The sequence below is a fragment of the Podarcis bocagei genome (genome assembly GCF_964188305.1).
Source record: "Podarcis bocagei genome assembly, chromosome: 1".
In the NCBI taxonomy this organism is placed as follows: domain Eukaryota; kingdom Metazoa; phylum Chordata; class Lepidosauria; order Squamata; family Lacertidae; genus Podarcis; species Podarcis bocagei.
In genome coordinates this window covers 99,217,028-99,232,272 of record NC_138125.1, presented here as the reverse complement: position 1 = coordinate 99,232,272, position 15,245 = coordinate 99,217,028, and the positions used below count along the sequence as shown (strand labels likewise).

The 15,245-nt window shown below is 39.8% G+C and overlaps 1 protein-coding gene across 10 annotated transcripts in view; it reads left to right on the top strand.

The window, feature by feature from the left end:
- The window catches only part of NCKAP5 (NCK associated protein 5), a 548,005-nt gene that overhangs the window by 399,319 nt on the left and 133,441 nt on the right, over positions 1-15,245 (top strand). For all 10 annotated transcript variants that reach the window (XM_081199370.1, XM_081199369.1, XM_081199372.1 and 7 more), the window contains 2 exons: positions 638-676; positions 10,127-10,246. In XM_081199370.1, coding sequence (XP_081055496.1) covers positions 638-676; positions 10,127-10,246 — 159 coding nt within the window. The remainder of the gene's footprint in view (positions 1-637; positions 677-10,126; positions 10,247-15,245) is intronic.

Here is a 15,245-nt window from a genome sequence, read left to right as displayed (position 1 = left end):
ACAGCTAGCACCGCCCTATGGTGGCTAGCACCTCCCCCGTGCTACTCCGCTGCCCCTGGATGGTTAAGTCCAGTCAAAGGGGACTATGGGGTGCGGCGCTCATCTCACTTCAGGCTGAGGGAGCCAGCGTTTGTCCACTGACTGCTGTCCAGGTCATGTGGCCAGCATGACTAAACCGCTTATGGTGCAACAGGACACCGTGATGGAAGCCATAGTGCACGGAAATGCAGTTTACCTTCCTGCCACAGCGGTACCAGTTTATCTACTTCCACTGGTATGCTTTTGAACTCCTAGGTTGTCAGAAGCTGGGACAGCAACGGGAGATTACCCCGTCGCACGGATTCAAACTGCAAATGTTCGAACTTCAGTGTTACTCAAACTTGGGTTGCCAGCTCTTTTTGGACTACAACTTCCATCATCCCTAGCTAGCAGCTGAGTATACAGGTTTGATAAATACTGGTCTATACTAAGTAGAAGTGTATCTTCAGGGTTTCCAGGTCTACCTGGAAATGCCACAGATTGAACCAGGACTTTCTGCATTCAAAGCAAATGCTGTATTACTCAGCTATGACCCTTAGAAAGCACACACAAACACCATCTGATGCACAACTCAAATGTCCTTTATTTATTCTTACAGGTAGCCAACCAAGTTGTACAAGCACTACTTACTCAGAAGGTAAGTAATTTCTCCTTTTTGTGAGACACTGTTAAATGTTATAGTTACCAAGGATACTTAATTAGAGTTATCAAAGATCTTTATTCAATAAAATTGGTGCTAATTAGAGATTTATTCTGTAACGAAATATCAGCTTAACCAGAGGATTTTCCTTAGGGAGAAAATGGATAAATTCCCTCTCCATGTCTTCTCTCATCCCATTAATTGGTAGCACACACATGCATATTCAGCTAATAGAATTTGAAATTTTAAACATGCACATATACTGTGACATGTATTCGACCCTTTGTATACTGGCATGTATTCTATCAATATTTAATTGTATTTTAAGGCTTGTTTTTTCTATGCTTTTAGTGGTTCTTGTTTTTATCTGTAAGCTACCTTGAGTCCCATCAGGGGAAAAGGCAGAGGAGTAGTAGTAGTAGTAGTAGTAGTAGTAGTAGTAGTAGTAGTTGTTGTTGTTGTTGTTGTTGTCGTTGTCGTCGTTGTCGTCGTCGTCGTCGTAAGTGCATTTATTACTAGATGAATTTATTCTATATTTATTTTCTCTATCAGAATTGTATGCTACTCTTCCTCCAGGGGGATTAAAGCACAATCCCTTTTTATCCCTGCAATGGTTTGAGCTGAAAGAGAAGCCCAAAGTCACCAACTTTGGATTTGAAGCTATATCTTCCTTGTCAAAGTCCAGTAGTTGACATGTTCCTAATAAACTCATTCTATAAGTGCCTGTCCTTATGCCAAAATTGTATCCCCACCCCTGCTATACACAAGAAAGAGAGAGATTATCATGTTCAGGGGCAATGTCAAGGTTTGAAATACAAACAAAATACTTTAGGAAAAATCCCAGGGCTGTGGAATCCAAAAAGAGCAGAGTGAGAACTGAGCATGCTGACAGACATACAACATTTGGATAGGGAAAGGGAACTGAGTAACTGAAAACCTGAACAGAAGCACTCCACATTGCAGCATTTCCTTGCAGATCCCACTAATATGTATTTGGCAAAGAGAAAACTTTGTACAGATTGCCATTTATTTGTATTTCCTGGTCTCACATCATTTTTGTTATTGGGAGGGTGGGAGTTACATACTCCTCTATTTCCATTTGCCAATATTAGGCTTTTTTTCTTTTCCTTTTTTTGCTGTAAACTTTGCTGTATTTGTTGTTGTTAAGGTTTTTGAGTGGTGCTTCTACCTCAAAAATTATTTTTCTGCAAAGCTATCTGGCTTCATTTCTTGATCAGCAATTAACTCTCTGTGGCTCCAGTTTCTACTTAAAAGTATTGTCTGCAGAGTGTGCATGTGTGTCTAATAGGTAGTATAATACTGGGACATCGGCATCCAGTTACCCTCCTACTGCACAGGGGGAAATGCCAGCACAACTTTCTCAGCAGTGCACAGTCTGATGACTCTATGCACAAGCCTAAGCAAGAGCAAACTGGTGTTCTGGAGGTGGGGGTTATTGTATTCAACACAAAAGTGACAGGAAAGAGGTGGATCTACTGCCTATCTAAAAGTTTCTTCAAACAAAATTTATATACTGCTTGAAGTGGGTTACAAAAAAATATTAAAACTATCAGTAAAAACAGTTTTTAAAAAGCTAATCAAAGAGATTCTAGTCCCAATCACTTTGTGGAGGATAAGGCTATTAATGGTTGCTTGTCACCATAAGGGTAAAGGTAAAGGGACCCCTGACTGTTAGGTCCAGTCATGGATGACTCTGGGGTTGCGCGCTCATCTCGCTTTACTGGCCAAGGGAGCCAGCGTACAGCTTCCGGGTCATGTGGCCAGCATGACTAAGCCACTTCTCGCGAACCAGAGCAGTGCACGGAAACGCCATTTACCTTCCTGCCGGATTGGTACCTATTTATCTACTTGCACTTTGATGTGCTTTCAAACTGCTAGGTTGGCAGGAGCAGGGACCGAGCAACGGGAGCTCATCCCGTTGCGGGGATTCAAACTGCTGACCTTCGGATCGCCAAGCCCTTGACTCTGTGGCTTAGACCACAGCGCCACCTGCATCCAATTAATGGTTGCTTGTCACCATAGCTATGGTCTATCCCCATTGTTGGAGACTGTATGCCTTTGGATACCTGTTTCTGAGTATCACAGCTGTGGAGACTATTTTTCCTCTCAAACACTCCCCAAGGCATCTTGTTGGCTGCTATCGCAGGGTGCTGGGCTACATGGACCATTGGCCTGGTCCAGGAGAACCTTCCCTGTGTTCGTGCAGACATACAGCCTGCAGTTTTTCTTACAGTTCTTCAGATGAAGGCTATTACACACAACCTTTAATCTCATATGAAACATAAAAGGCTTCCCTGTACCTGGTCAGAGAAAGAGATCTTTCCCACCATCCTTTGCCAGGTTTTCTATTTGGTGTTTTTTTAATGGGTGATGTGTGAGTTTGAACCTGGGGCCTTCTGTGTGCAAAGTATGCATTCTTTCCAGAGCTACAGTCTGTGACCATGTGTCCATTGTGGTGCTGGGACGTGATTGTGAACTAACACGCCTCGTCCCGCTTTGTTTTCATCTCCATAAAATGTAACACATGAGAGGCATCTTAGAAGGAATGAGGAGATGCCTTTGGATGTGAGTGTGTATTGCAGGGACGGGGGGGAGGGGAGAGATATAGCGGTATTGTGAGTTATTTTATGCAGGCATCAACACTGGGTAAGGTTTAAATATCTTCAAGTGCAGAGAAATACACATTATTATAAGTTGCAGCTTCTTTCCATATCCATCAGTACCAGCACATGTGGGTGGGGCAGAGTGTTACAGCTGGGTGAGGATGGGGCATGGGAGCAACAAGATTGGTGTTTTGCTGCACTGGTGGGAATGCTGAATTGGTGGCAGTAGTCCTGTGAGTGCAGTGCTATGGCCTGAACCCCACCCCGTAAACAGCAGTGATGTTGGTATCAGGAGACAAGCTCTGCTCCACTACACACTGATATCCATGTATTGTGACTATAAATCTAAATGCATGCTGAGCAGTCCCAATGGCCACTTAATCCCAGGAGAAGTTCCAGCCAACTAGGACAGGAAATCCTGGCAATCAAGATTGTTGCTGACTGTTGTACTGTATAATATAGCTGACGGGGGGGATCTGTTGCTGGAATTGTCATTTCAGTGTTGTTTTTCTAAATTCTCAATTGAGAATTAAAACAGACTAGCCAACCCTAGAAACAAATCAGAAATGCATTCATTTTCTCTTGTTATGCAATTTAACAGGCCATGAATACAAGTGCATACACAAACCAGATTAGCATTCTGCTATATAAAAAAGCCCATATGTTGTGGCATATTCACTGGTATATTGATCTCAATATATTTCTACCTTATTTAGAAAACAACATGCTTTCTTTTTTAAAAACAAAACAAATACAAAATGGAGTTGAAGTGGGGAGAGTCTCGTGAGTTATTTATAACTCCTTTAGGACAATTTTTTTCCATGACAACCCCTTTTGTCAATATTGGAAGACACAGGTACTAAGGACTCCTTATGAACGAACTAAGGATATAGATTAAAATGTATTTAATAATGTGATTTGCTTAGTATTGATGAAATTTAACAGACGCTAGCCTACTGCTGAGTAATGCTGCTTAATTTAATATCCTGAAGGGGAAACACAAGGCAGCACTCTAAATGTTAATGAATGTTAACTGTTACAGCCCTCCTAATGCCATTTGGACTGAGACTATTTATAAGAAAGGACAGGAAGACAATACTGTACAGTAAAAAGGAAATTAGGCTCTTCGGGTCAATCACAAATGGCTCCTATACAAATCTAAGTAATAACTGGTAAACAGATAAGTCTTCTACCACACTGCAGCAAGATGGAACAAGTAATGTCACCAAGAGATAACACACCTCAGGGGCATCATGAGATACAGAGGGAATCTGAAGAGCTCTCAAAGACTCCAGAAGAGTAATACTGTGCAGTAACACCAACTATGTATATTACACTGTGAATTTGGAAATACCCCTCAAGGACTAATTTTTTGTTTAAATTAAATACATACTATAATAATGTAAGGGATGAAGTACTGCATACCCAGAAGTATATGAGAAGCTTCTGTTCCGCCGAGAGATCATGGTGACACCAACTGAGAGAGCAAAACCTTGAGTGATTTATCAATGTCACTGAATCCTTGAGATCAAATTTATAGTTTGAAGTGGGTACTTTTGGAGGAGATCGTTCCTTATAAGACATATGGAACTCCTCCAGTGAGCCTAGTTTTTGAGTGAAAATATGAAGGAAAATATATTAAATTGGGAGTTCTGCCTCAGAGCACTGCATTTTGTTGTTGTTTTGTTTCCATCATTTCCACAAGTTACGGTTTTACTTAAGAGGCATCTAAAAACCGATAGGGGAATAACAGACCAGCAAACAATCATAAACATTTCCAGAAAATATTTCATGCCTTAAGTTTTAAGACTAGCTTCTAACTTATTTCATTCAGCCTCTAGCCAGGAGCTTCTTTGGCTGGAATCCTCTTGCCATGTTATTTCACATTGCAGATAATTTTGAAGGGAAATTAAAGCTGGACTTACCTGTCTTAACAACTTTCACTCTTTAGTTTCCTCTCACACTGAAACAGAAACATTAGAACAGTGCTGGACCAAACCAAAAGACCATCTAATTCAGCATTGTGTTTCTCATAGACACCTCTGCGTAGACCACAAGTAAGACAGAAAGGAAAAAAACAACTCCCATTTTTCCTTGCAGGCAACTGGTTCTTAGAGGCATACTACTTGAACCTGAAAGTTGCATGTCCATATTCAGGAGATCAGATTGGTCCACTGTCATGGTAGTTTAAGATTCAGTTTAAGGCCTGAAGCCTGGTAATGTAGTTGCTGTTTCCAAGTAGGCATCATGCCTCAGCAGCTACATCTACAATTAGCAACTCAGTGGAAGTAAGATGGATTGTGTGGAAGTACCCATGCTAGCACCATTTCTCCTAGTAAAATCAACATTGTGACATTAGAAGTGATCGTGAGTTGGTTCAGATGCTACCTTCAAGCCAAATTTGGCCCCATTTTGCGAAACAGAACTAAAACACTCCAGCTCTTACCTGCCCACATGGTTCACCAGCCCTACCTTTACCAGCCCCATGTGGAGGACCAGTGAAGACCAGCATACCCTTGCTGGCTCCATGTATTTTGCCAGAATCTAAACTGATTCTATCTGAACCACATAACCCATGTGGCTGCTGATTATATTCACGACTGTTGTAGTAAGGAGCCCAGCCATGTATAAATTGCAAGCATACTATTATGGTATAATAAAATCTAATTCCAATGATGATAATAGTAACCTTCACTATATTATTGACCTATGTTCCTTTTTACACTAGGATAGTAGTTTGTCTCCAGATGTTAGGGGGCTGTTTTATGGCCTAATAGGTAAATGTGGAATTGTTTTAACACCCAAGAAAAGCAATATATTGACTGTGGTGGAGGAGGAGGAAACATGTAATAGGAATACAGTACTGACTAAGAAGAAGTGCTATGCTATACAGGTTCCTGCTCCTTCTGGATTGTGGGAAACAGTAGAGATGAATATTGAAAGCTCTTCATAGCAGAGGATTGGCATGGAGGGAGATGAAATATATATTCATATTGAGTTCAGACGTTTTGAACTCTTCCTAGTAAGTCCAGCCAGGTGATAACCCGCCCCAGATCATACTCACTTCTTTTAAGAACTTCCAGTACTCAACACCTTAGTAGTAACATCTGCAGCTAGAAACTATGTGGCCTTAAAAGAGAAACTGTTCCTATGAGGAGATTGGATGTTCTAGAAAAGTTATGGGAAACCCGTTGACCTCCATATGTTGTTGAACTCTGTCTTCCATAAGCCCCAACCCACAAGATCAGTAGTCAGAAATGATAGGAGTTGTAGTCCAGCATCCTCTGGAGGTTACAGGTCCCCCACTTCTATTCTTGAGCCTAGGAAGCATCTGTCTCATAATGTGAGGGGGATCATTTTACATCTACTTTTGCCTTAAAAAAATAAATCTTCCTATGAACAACTGTAGTGCTAAAGCACCTTTTTCCAATAGTTGGGCAATCTAACAACGTGCGTTTTATTCTTTTTTTAATAATAAATGCGGGAGAGGAGAGTTTAGCTTTTGAAAGGAATGGTGCGGAGAAGGTGTTGCTTGGCCTGTGGTTAGTTTGAATTGCTAGTTCTCGTGAAGCGCTTCTTCTTCTTTTGACTGTGGGGTTCAGTCTCAATTAGAGCAGCTAGTCTTACAGTGAATTTGTTATCTGTTAGAACCTCATAAGGACTGTCCTTAGTGCTTTTGCTTGGTTAAATTTTATATATAATGGCTCCCCATAAAAGGTCTGAGATGATGCAGTTATAGAGGGATTTCTGTTTGCAGAATTAGAGGATTTAGAATTTTGCTACACTTCAAATAAAAGATAGCATTGCCTCCTTGTCACTTTGGAAGGCAGAGAATGTATAACTTGGTTCGCCTTAGGGGTACTTTAAATAAGCACTCCACTCGTAATGTGCTCAGGCAAAATGACTTCTTAATTCATCCAGCCTTACCTTTGAATTAAAGCTAACCCACATTTTTTACAGCTTTCATTTAACAAAAGTGTCTCATTGTGTTACCTCTTCTTCTCTGTTCACCGTGCTGGCTTAGGCACAGCAGACCAAGAACAGACAAAAAAAGACTATTTTTGTGAACATTCTGGCCTGCTACTTCAATAGGTTCATATAACTCAATTTATTGTTAATTCTGTTAACAAGTAAATATGTGGGAAGCTGCAAGACTTTTCATTGTGCTTTGCGCCCTTCAAAAATAAAATACAGGAATGTAGGTAGTTAGTGCAGCTGTTCTCATGTTTAGGAGAAGCAAACTGATATTTTTATTTTATTTTATTATTAATGCAGCATATAATGGAAATGGAAATTCCATGCTACTGAGCCATCTCAACAGTTTCCATTGTAGGCCTGAAACGGAAATTGACAATTGGATGGATGAGGGCAAAATGATGGCTCCTGCCCATAATACGGGCAGAAGAAACATCTTTACTTAGTTTCAGGGGGATTGTAGGTGGGTTGCCAAGGAACCCAAGCTGCAGATCTCCTTAAACTTAAATTACTTTTTTTTTTTAATTTGCCCATGGAATGACTGAGCATACACCAAAGCACAATGCCATTGAGACCACAACCCACCCACCTCCTTACTTTGCCCATATGCTCTTGTTTTAGTTGCAATGTGCATGTAAGCAGCAGTTCTTAACATTTGATTGTAGGCATGATGGAGCGCTGGGCTGAACATATATACAGTGTACTGGGCCCAGAAAATCCTGTTGGAACCCTAGTTTCTAGGGACTCATCCAAGTGGTTTTCCCCTTTCCCACTCCCTTCCCAGGGAAAACCTGATCTTTAGTGCTCAATCAGAGCAAACATCAATTCAGAGAAAACCTGAATTGTCATTTGCTCCAACTGAGTGCTAAAGAGCAGCTTTCCTTGGGGGGAAAGCAGCAGGACAAGAAGAAGTGTGGATGAGGCCTAGGTCTCTACAGCTATGTACTGGCTGCATTTCCTGGAATGTCTTTGGAGTGATGACAAACTGTGTCCCATTGCATTGCTTCCAGGGTATTCTTGGATGTGTGGTCTGTGGGAAGTGGCACAAAACTGCTTCCACAGCTTCCCATTAGTCCTCACCCCTTCCCCCTTGAAGTGCAGGGTGTGTTTTGCTGGGAGCACAGACATTGGGAAGGGAGCATTAACCCTTTCCTCCCTCACTTCCCAACAAAATGAAATCCCCTTAATGATAGGCATGTGGGATGCTAGATTTAGTAAAGAACCTGACTGCCCATGGGAGGGATGAATTGTTACAACTCCTAGACAACTATCTGGAGAATGGAGTGGCCTTCAAGAATTCAGAAGCTCACCATTCTTTAATACAACAGAACAGATGAATGGGCCTGCATCAACACATGCATGCCTACTGTGAAAAGGAAGAAGTGGATAGGAAAGCAGATTCAGTATCTTGCTCATATAGCACATACATATTTGTGTGGTGATTTAATACCTCAGTGTCTGTGTATCCAGATGATACTTGAGATATAATTTTGTGTCTGGTAAGTCTCATTGGAGTATCATCACAACCAATGCATCCAACTGCTGTTGGGAAGGAACATATCCATAGAGGGGATGTGTATGCTGTCAATGCTACTTGATTTACAATGAAGCGATTGAGAAGATGAATGTAATATACTCATGTCAAACATAGCTATTCCTGTGGTTGCATATAGTTTTTATCAGTTTTCACCTGGCATAGGTTATGTTTGCCTTTCCCACTGTTTGCTTATGATTGCGATGAAATATGGTCTTGCTTGGTTCATCTTTCTCTGACACACAGTACCACATAGCATTGTTTCTAGAGTGCTGTTGGTTATCCCTCTTGGTTGGGGAAATGAAAATGCAGCTTTCTGAAAGTGCATTACTTTTCATGTTTTCTATTTATTATTATGTATCCAGACAAAATGAAACTAATTAAAACTTTTCTTAAGCTAATAAATACTTGAAAATTGCCAGTCTAAACAAATATACTAGGTATTTAGAAATACTACCTTTTAATTTCTTATGACATGCTAGTGCTGAAATTTCACTTTTAAAAATCTTCTTAATTTTAAAAGCTGGGGAAGAATCCATTTGTTTCGTCCTAAAGGCAGGAGGAAGGGATGTGGGTGACACTGTGGGTTAAACCACAGAGCCTAGGGCTTGCCGATCAGAAGGTCGGCGGTTCGAATCCCCACAACAGGGTGAGCTCCTGTTGCTTGGTCCCTGCTCCCTCCAACCTAGCAGTTCCAAAGCATGCAGTGCAAGTAGATAAATAGGTACCGCTCCGGCGGGAAGGTAAACGGCGTTTCTGTGCACTGCTCTGGTTTGCCAGAAGCGGCTTAGTCATGGCCACATGACCCGGAAGCTGTACGCCAGCTCCCTCGGTCAATAAAGCGAGATGAGCACCGTAACCCCAGAGTCATCCGCGACCGGACCTCACGGTCAGGGGTCCCTTTACCTTTACAGGCAGGAGGGCTTTTAATCTTGCCAACACTTCTAGTGATGGAAGGAGGGATATGGTGTTGCCAATTTCACCTCTTCTTTGTTGCTTCTTCTACACCTGAAAATCTGCTCCAGGTGGTTGAGGGATGCTATTGTGCTGTGTGGAAGTTGCTGTGGAGGGAGGGCAGGAGATAAGTGAAAAGCACTTTGCCTCCTTCTGTCAGCAGATGCCTCCACAAGATCAAGGAGCCTTTAGCAAATAGGATTCCTCCTATTAACAGAATAGGGTAGTGTTCTGTCACAGGCATTAACAGAAGGGTGGTGTTCTGTCACATGCATTATAATATTCATTGACTTTTCACTTAATATTTGAATTATGTGGGTTGTTGTTTTTTGCTAATTCAGATTTCCTTCCCTGTTCTAGGACCTGAGGGAGGAGTGTTTAAAGTTAAAGACAAGAGTTTTTGACCTGGAACAACAGAACCGAACTCTTAGTGTGCTATTCCATCAAAGAATGAAACCAACATCTGGCTTGCTGCTTCAGGTAGACTTAATTCATGAAAACACATTTGCAGTTTAAATATGTGGCATGTTATACTTACTGAAATTACATAACATTAGACAGCTTATGGCAATTTCAACAAGCAAAGTATGACAGTTGATAGGCACAGTGTATTAGAGGGACATTGGCTCTCTGCCATCTGATACTGTTGAAATTGAAAATGTACAAATTCTGGAGGTACATTGAAGCTGGATAAGATAGAGAAGAGAGAGAGCTCAGTATGTTTTCTAAAAAAACACTACGAAATCTAAGTCACTTTGGAATAATAAGTAAACAGAGCAACAAGAAGTATAGGCCATGTTGTAATAGGATAATTTCAGTCACGTAACTTATTGGATCTTATTGGATGAAGAAGACATTTCTAGTCTAACCAATTAATTTATATAAATTTACAGAATTCTCTCTATCTTTTGGATAAATCTGCACATGTCAATTTATACTTTTTAAGGGGGGAAATGTTTAATGGGCTAATGGACTTGGCCTCTTTTACATCTGTTTTTTTCTGCACAATTCTTCTCAAGTAATGAAAAATCAGCCACAGTGCACTGACAATTGGAGCCTGATCTAAAGCATTGTTTTAGTTGCTACAGTATACTGCTGTTATAACAAAGGCTGTTGTTGGAGGGGTGAAAGTAAGGCCTGTTGAAATCAACATACTCAGTACATGAAATGAATAAAGGGTTAAAAAAGAGAAAGCAATCATTTTTTTTAATCAAACAAGATGGTCATAACCCAGTCTATTGTGTATTTTTGCATAGAGGGATCCCTGTAGGACACAGCAGAGTTCCTTCTATGGTGTGCAGGCATGGAAACTCACTTGGAAATACCATCAGACAATTTTGGGTGACATTTGAACATGGGAATGATCAAACTATGGATAGGGCAGCAGCACTCACCTCATCCTCAGACCTCTGTTTATGGAGAGCACATTCAATTGAACATGCTTAAAAACCATCTTCAGACCTTTGCAAAAATCACATGAAGATATGAACAGCAGCCCGGGAATATTGCAGGCTGAGCTTGTGTGTGCATACCTACCCCAACCATAGTTTAAGCTATCATATGTTCAGGCAAATCCTGAACATGGTTTATGTTTATCCCATATGCCAGCTGAACATGCCCCTTCCTCCTACTTGCCTAATAGAATGGGGAGCCCTGGATGGCAATATGAGCAGAGTGCTCAGATCTCACATTTTCTGTGTAGGGTGACATGTTATATTCAATACTTTTGCACATATGCCCAGAAAGGGAACACTCTGCTATGCATCTGCCTGCAGGTAAAGTACTTAGTCCAGTATGCTTATGATGCAGATGCAAATATATCCTGAAAAAATATGGAAATCAGTACCTTAGAATTAGTACCACCTGTGAATATTGATGAGCAATGCTCACTGTTGTCTTCATACTTGTAAAGATACAGATAAATCAATTAAAACCCACAATTCTACAGAGTAGAATATATATACAATATCGCTGTGTGATGATACATAATCATGACGAGATCGGAAAGATCCAATGGTAGTAGAACTACCTTTCCACCTTCAGTAAATCTTGTTTAATTTAGCACCAAAGCATATCACTTTGGTGTTTTGTCATAGCTGTGAGACTTGCCTTGCCTACCTTGCTCTCCATGCCACTCCTTGTCCTTCATCTGGCATCATACTAATATTTTAGTAGCCTGGTATAGTAGCCTGAAGTGACAGTATTTTTGAAAGTAACTGTGGTGGGTGGTGGCTAACTAGAGGACTGGTACCTCAGGAACCCCTTCCTCAAATAAGCCCACCTGGTGCCAGCCTTCATGGTTTATCAGTGTCAGACATTTCAGCTGGTTTTCCTTATTTTTTTAGTTTTGTTTTTATGACTTTGCTGGATTTTGTTGTTTTTGTGGTTGCTTTTCTGTGGCTTTATACAAGTTCATCATATTTATTGTTTTAATCTACATATTGTCCTGGAAACTGTGCTTCTAAATATGTAGTAATACCATCAGCTAGCAGACATCATATTTGTTTTTTTTTTTTTTAAAAAAACCACATTAAATGTATAGAGTGTTCTGCAGAAATATAAATTAATAGGTTTCTGCTCACAGCCTCCTGATCTAAATATATATGAGACAGAATCATTAAAATGGATAAAATATTTCAGAATCTGGGTAATGCTAAATGAAAACAAAAGTAAATAAAGTAAAACTAATGTAATGTTGAATCTACTAAGTAGTAAAACAATCAAATTCAGACAGGAGATCAAGAAGGAAGTGCACAGCAGAATTTTAAATAATATTCTAAAGCTGTGTTTTACCAGGGCAGGATTTTTATCCAGCATCTACCTAACATGTATTGTCTATCCAGGTCTAAGGCAGAAAGACTTTAACATCATCAGCTCCCTTTTAAATGGAGGTTCCATGAATTAAACCTGGGACCTTCTGCATGCAAAGCAGGTACTCAGCCACTGAGCAATGGCCTCTGTCCATAAGCTGAAGTTGTTGACCTTTCCCCTTCTATCAATAATTCTATCAATAAAATATCTAAAAACTACATTATTCAGTAACCAATTAGTACTGAGAATGAAATCCCATAAAAAATTAAATATGAAATGATGTTCCATGCAAGTATGCCAAAGAACTTAATTTATTGTATCACAAGAAACCAAAGTTGTGTTTACCTGCCTTCCAGATTTTAACTTTTCCTGTTCTACCTTCTATAAGCATATTCTTACACGGTTTAGTATTTACTTGGTTTGCAGACCTTACATCATTTTTTTCTTACATTTCCTATTGATTTGTCATAAAGATATGTCCACACTAACACATAGTCATGTAAAGAATTACAGGACCATACATGGAGCATATTCAGTATAAAAGGTAAATTAGAGAAATGCAGTTATATAGAGCAGAGTTTTTTATGATGAGACTATATAATACAACCACAATTAAAAAGGATCTGGATATCAAAACAACCCTTTGACTAAAAAAAAATATATAATGGTATGTGAGTAACAGAATATTTTTACAGATACAATATGTATACAATGTGGCTCTTTAGATTTAAGTGTACTTATCAAACAAACAGAGCTCAGCAAACTTAAAAGTGCATTGGAAATTTCCATATAGTGTCATGAGAATGAAATCTAAAAGCAAAAAAAAAATGGGAATTTTCGAACTAAGGCTTGTTATATGGGAGGCATATTAGGTACAGTAAGTATTATAGCAGGTCATAGATACTAGAGCAAGTATGATGAGATCTTGAGTGTGTCTTCTCTGTAGCCTTCATGGCTCAATAGATGTACAATATGCATGTAATTGAATTGGTTTTGACAATTTGAGGTTGAGGGAGAGCAAAAAATAAAGTGGTCTATTGTTCAGATAAAGAAGTTGGTTTATTGTTCAATATAGCTTTCCTATCTGATAGTCACTCCAATCATGTATACTCCTTCTAGTGAAAGCAATTTGGTCTTTAGTATCTGTCACAATGATGTGGCCCCTGACTTACACATATTTCAGTTGCAGTGCTGTTTAATTGCCCCTGGAGCCTACTTTAAAAATAGGTGAGGGCATGAAAATGCCCTATAATACTTGTTCCTTGAAAACTTTAACTGCTACCGCTCTCTGCCATCCTTCTCCAGTAGAAGAGGAACAAATGGTTTTCACTTAGGCATTGGCACCCATTTGGAAATCAACTGTTTAATCATTTCCTTTGCAGTGTGTGTGTGTGTGTGTGTGTGTGTGTGTGTGTGTGTGTGTGTCAAACAGAGAGGAGGATGTCTGCCGGCTCATCTTCATTTTCAAAGCACTGATTAAACCCCAGCACCCAGGAATCTACTACTACTACTACTACTACTACTACTACTACTACTACTACTACTTATTATTATTATTATTATTATTATTATTATTATTATTATTATTATTATTATTATTATTATTATTTGTACCCTGCCCATCTGACTGGGTTGCCCCAGCCACTCTGGGCAGCTTCCAGCATATATAAAAACATAGAAAAACATTAAACCCTAAAAAGCTTCCCTATACAGGGCTGCCTTCAGATGTTTCAAAAATGTTATATAATTACTTATCTCCTTCACATCTGATGGGAGGGCATTCCACAGGGTGGGCACTACTACCGAGAAGGCCCTCTGCCTGGTTCCCTGTAACTTCACTTTTCACAGTGTGGGAACTGCCAGGAGCCCCTTGCTGTTGGATCTCAGTGTCCAAGCTGAACAGTGGGGTGGAGATTCTCCTTCAGGTATACAGGGCCAAGGCCATTTAGGGCTTTAAAGGTCAGCACCAACACTTTGAATTGTGCTCAGAAATGTACTGGGAGCCAATATAGAGCTTTCAGGACTGGTGTTACGGTGGTCACGGTGGCTGCTCCCAGTCACCAGTCTAACCACCGCAAGTTTCCGAGTCACCTTCAAAGGTAGCCCCACATGGAGTGCATTGCAGTAGTCCAAGCAGAAGATAACCAGTGCATGTACCACTCTGTACTATTCTTCCATCTTCCATTCTTCTTCCTCTATGTTTTCTGTGTATGGACACAGAAGTAAACTTTTGAAAATTAGTTATTCTTATAACTAATTTTTGTCACATTTCATCTTCAGAGCGAAACTCAAAATCATTTAGTTATACTACAACAAAGAAGTTAAAACATAATTTAAATTGTTATTTTTGAAAAGTGTGACATGAAAAATTTCAGTACATAACTCATTCCATGTTCTATATAGATACACTTTTTTATGTTCAGCTCCCCCCATACACATTCCTCACAGATCAAAAGAAAAAATGATTACTCCAGATTTAGTCAATTTCATGTAGTGGAAATTTTCTATAACTATGTTCAAAGGGCTTTACAATAAAACTATTATTAAAAATTACAGTGTCGTGAATTTTGGACAAGTATATATATATGTATATTTACATATATACAAAGTAGTTGCAATAACCTAGAGCCTGGTAATATTGAAAAAGAAATGCTGCTGTTTATCTCAG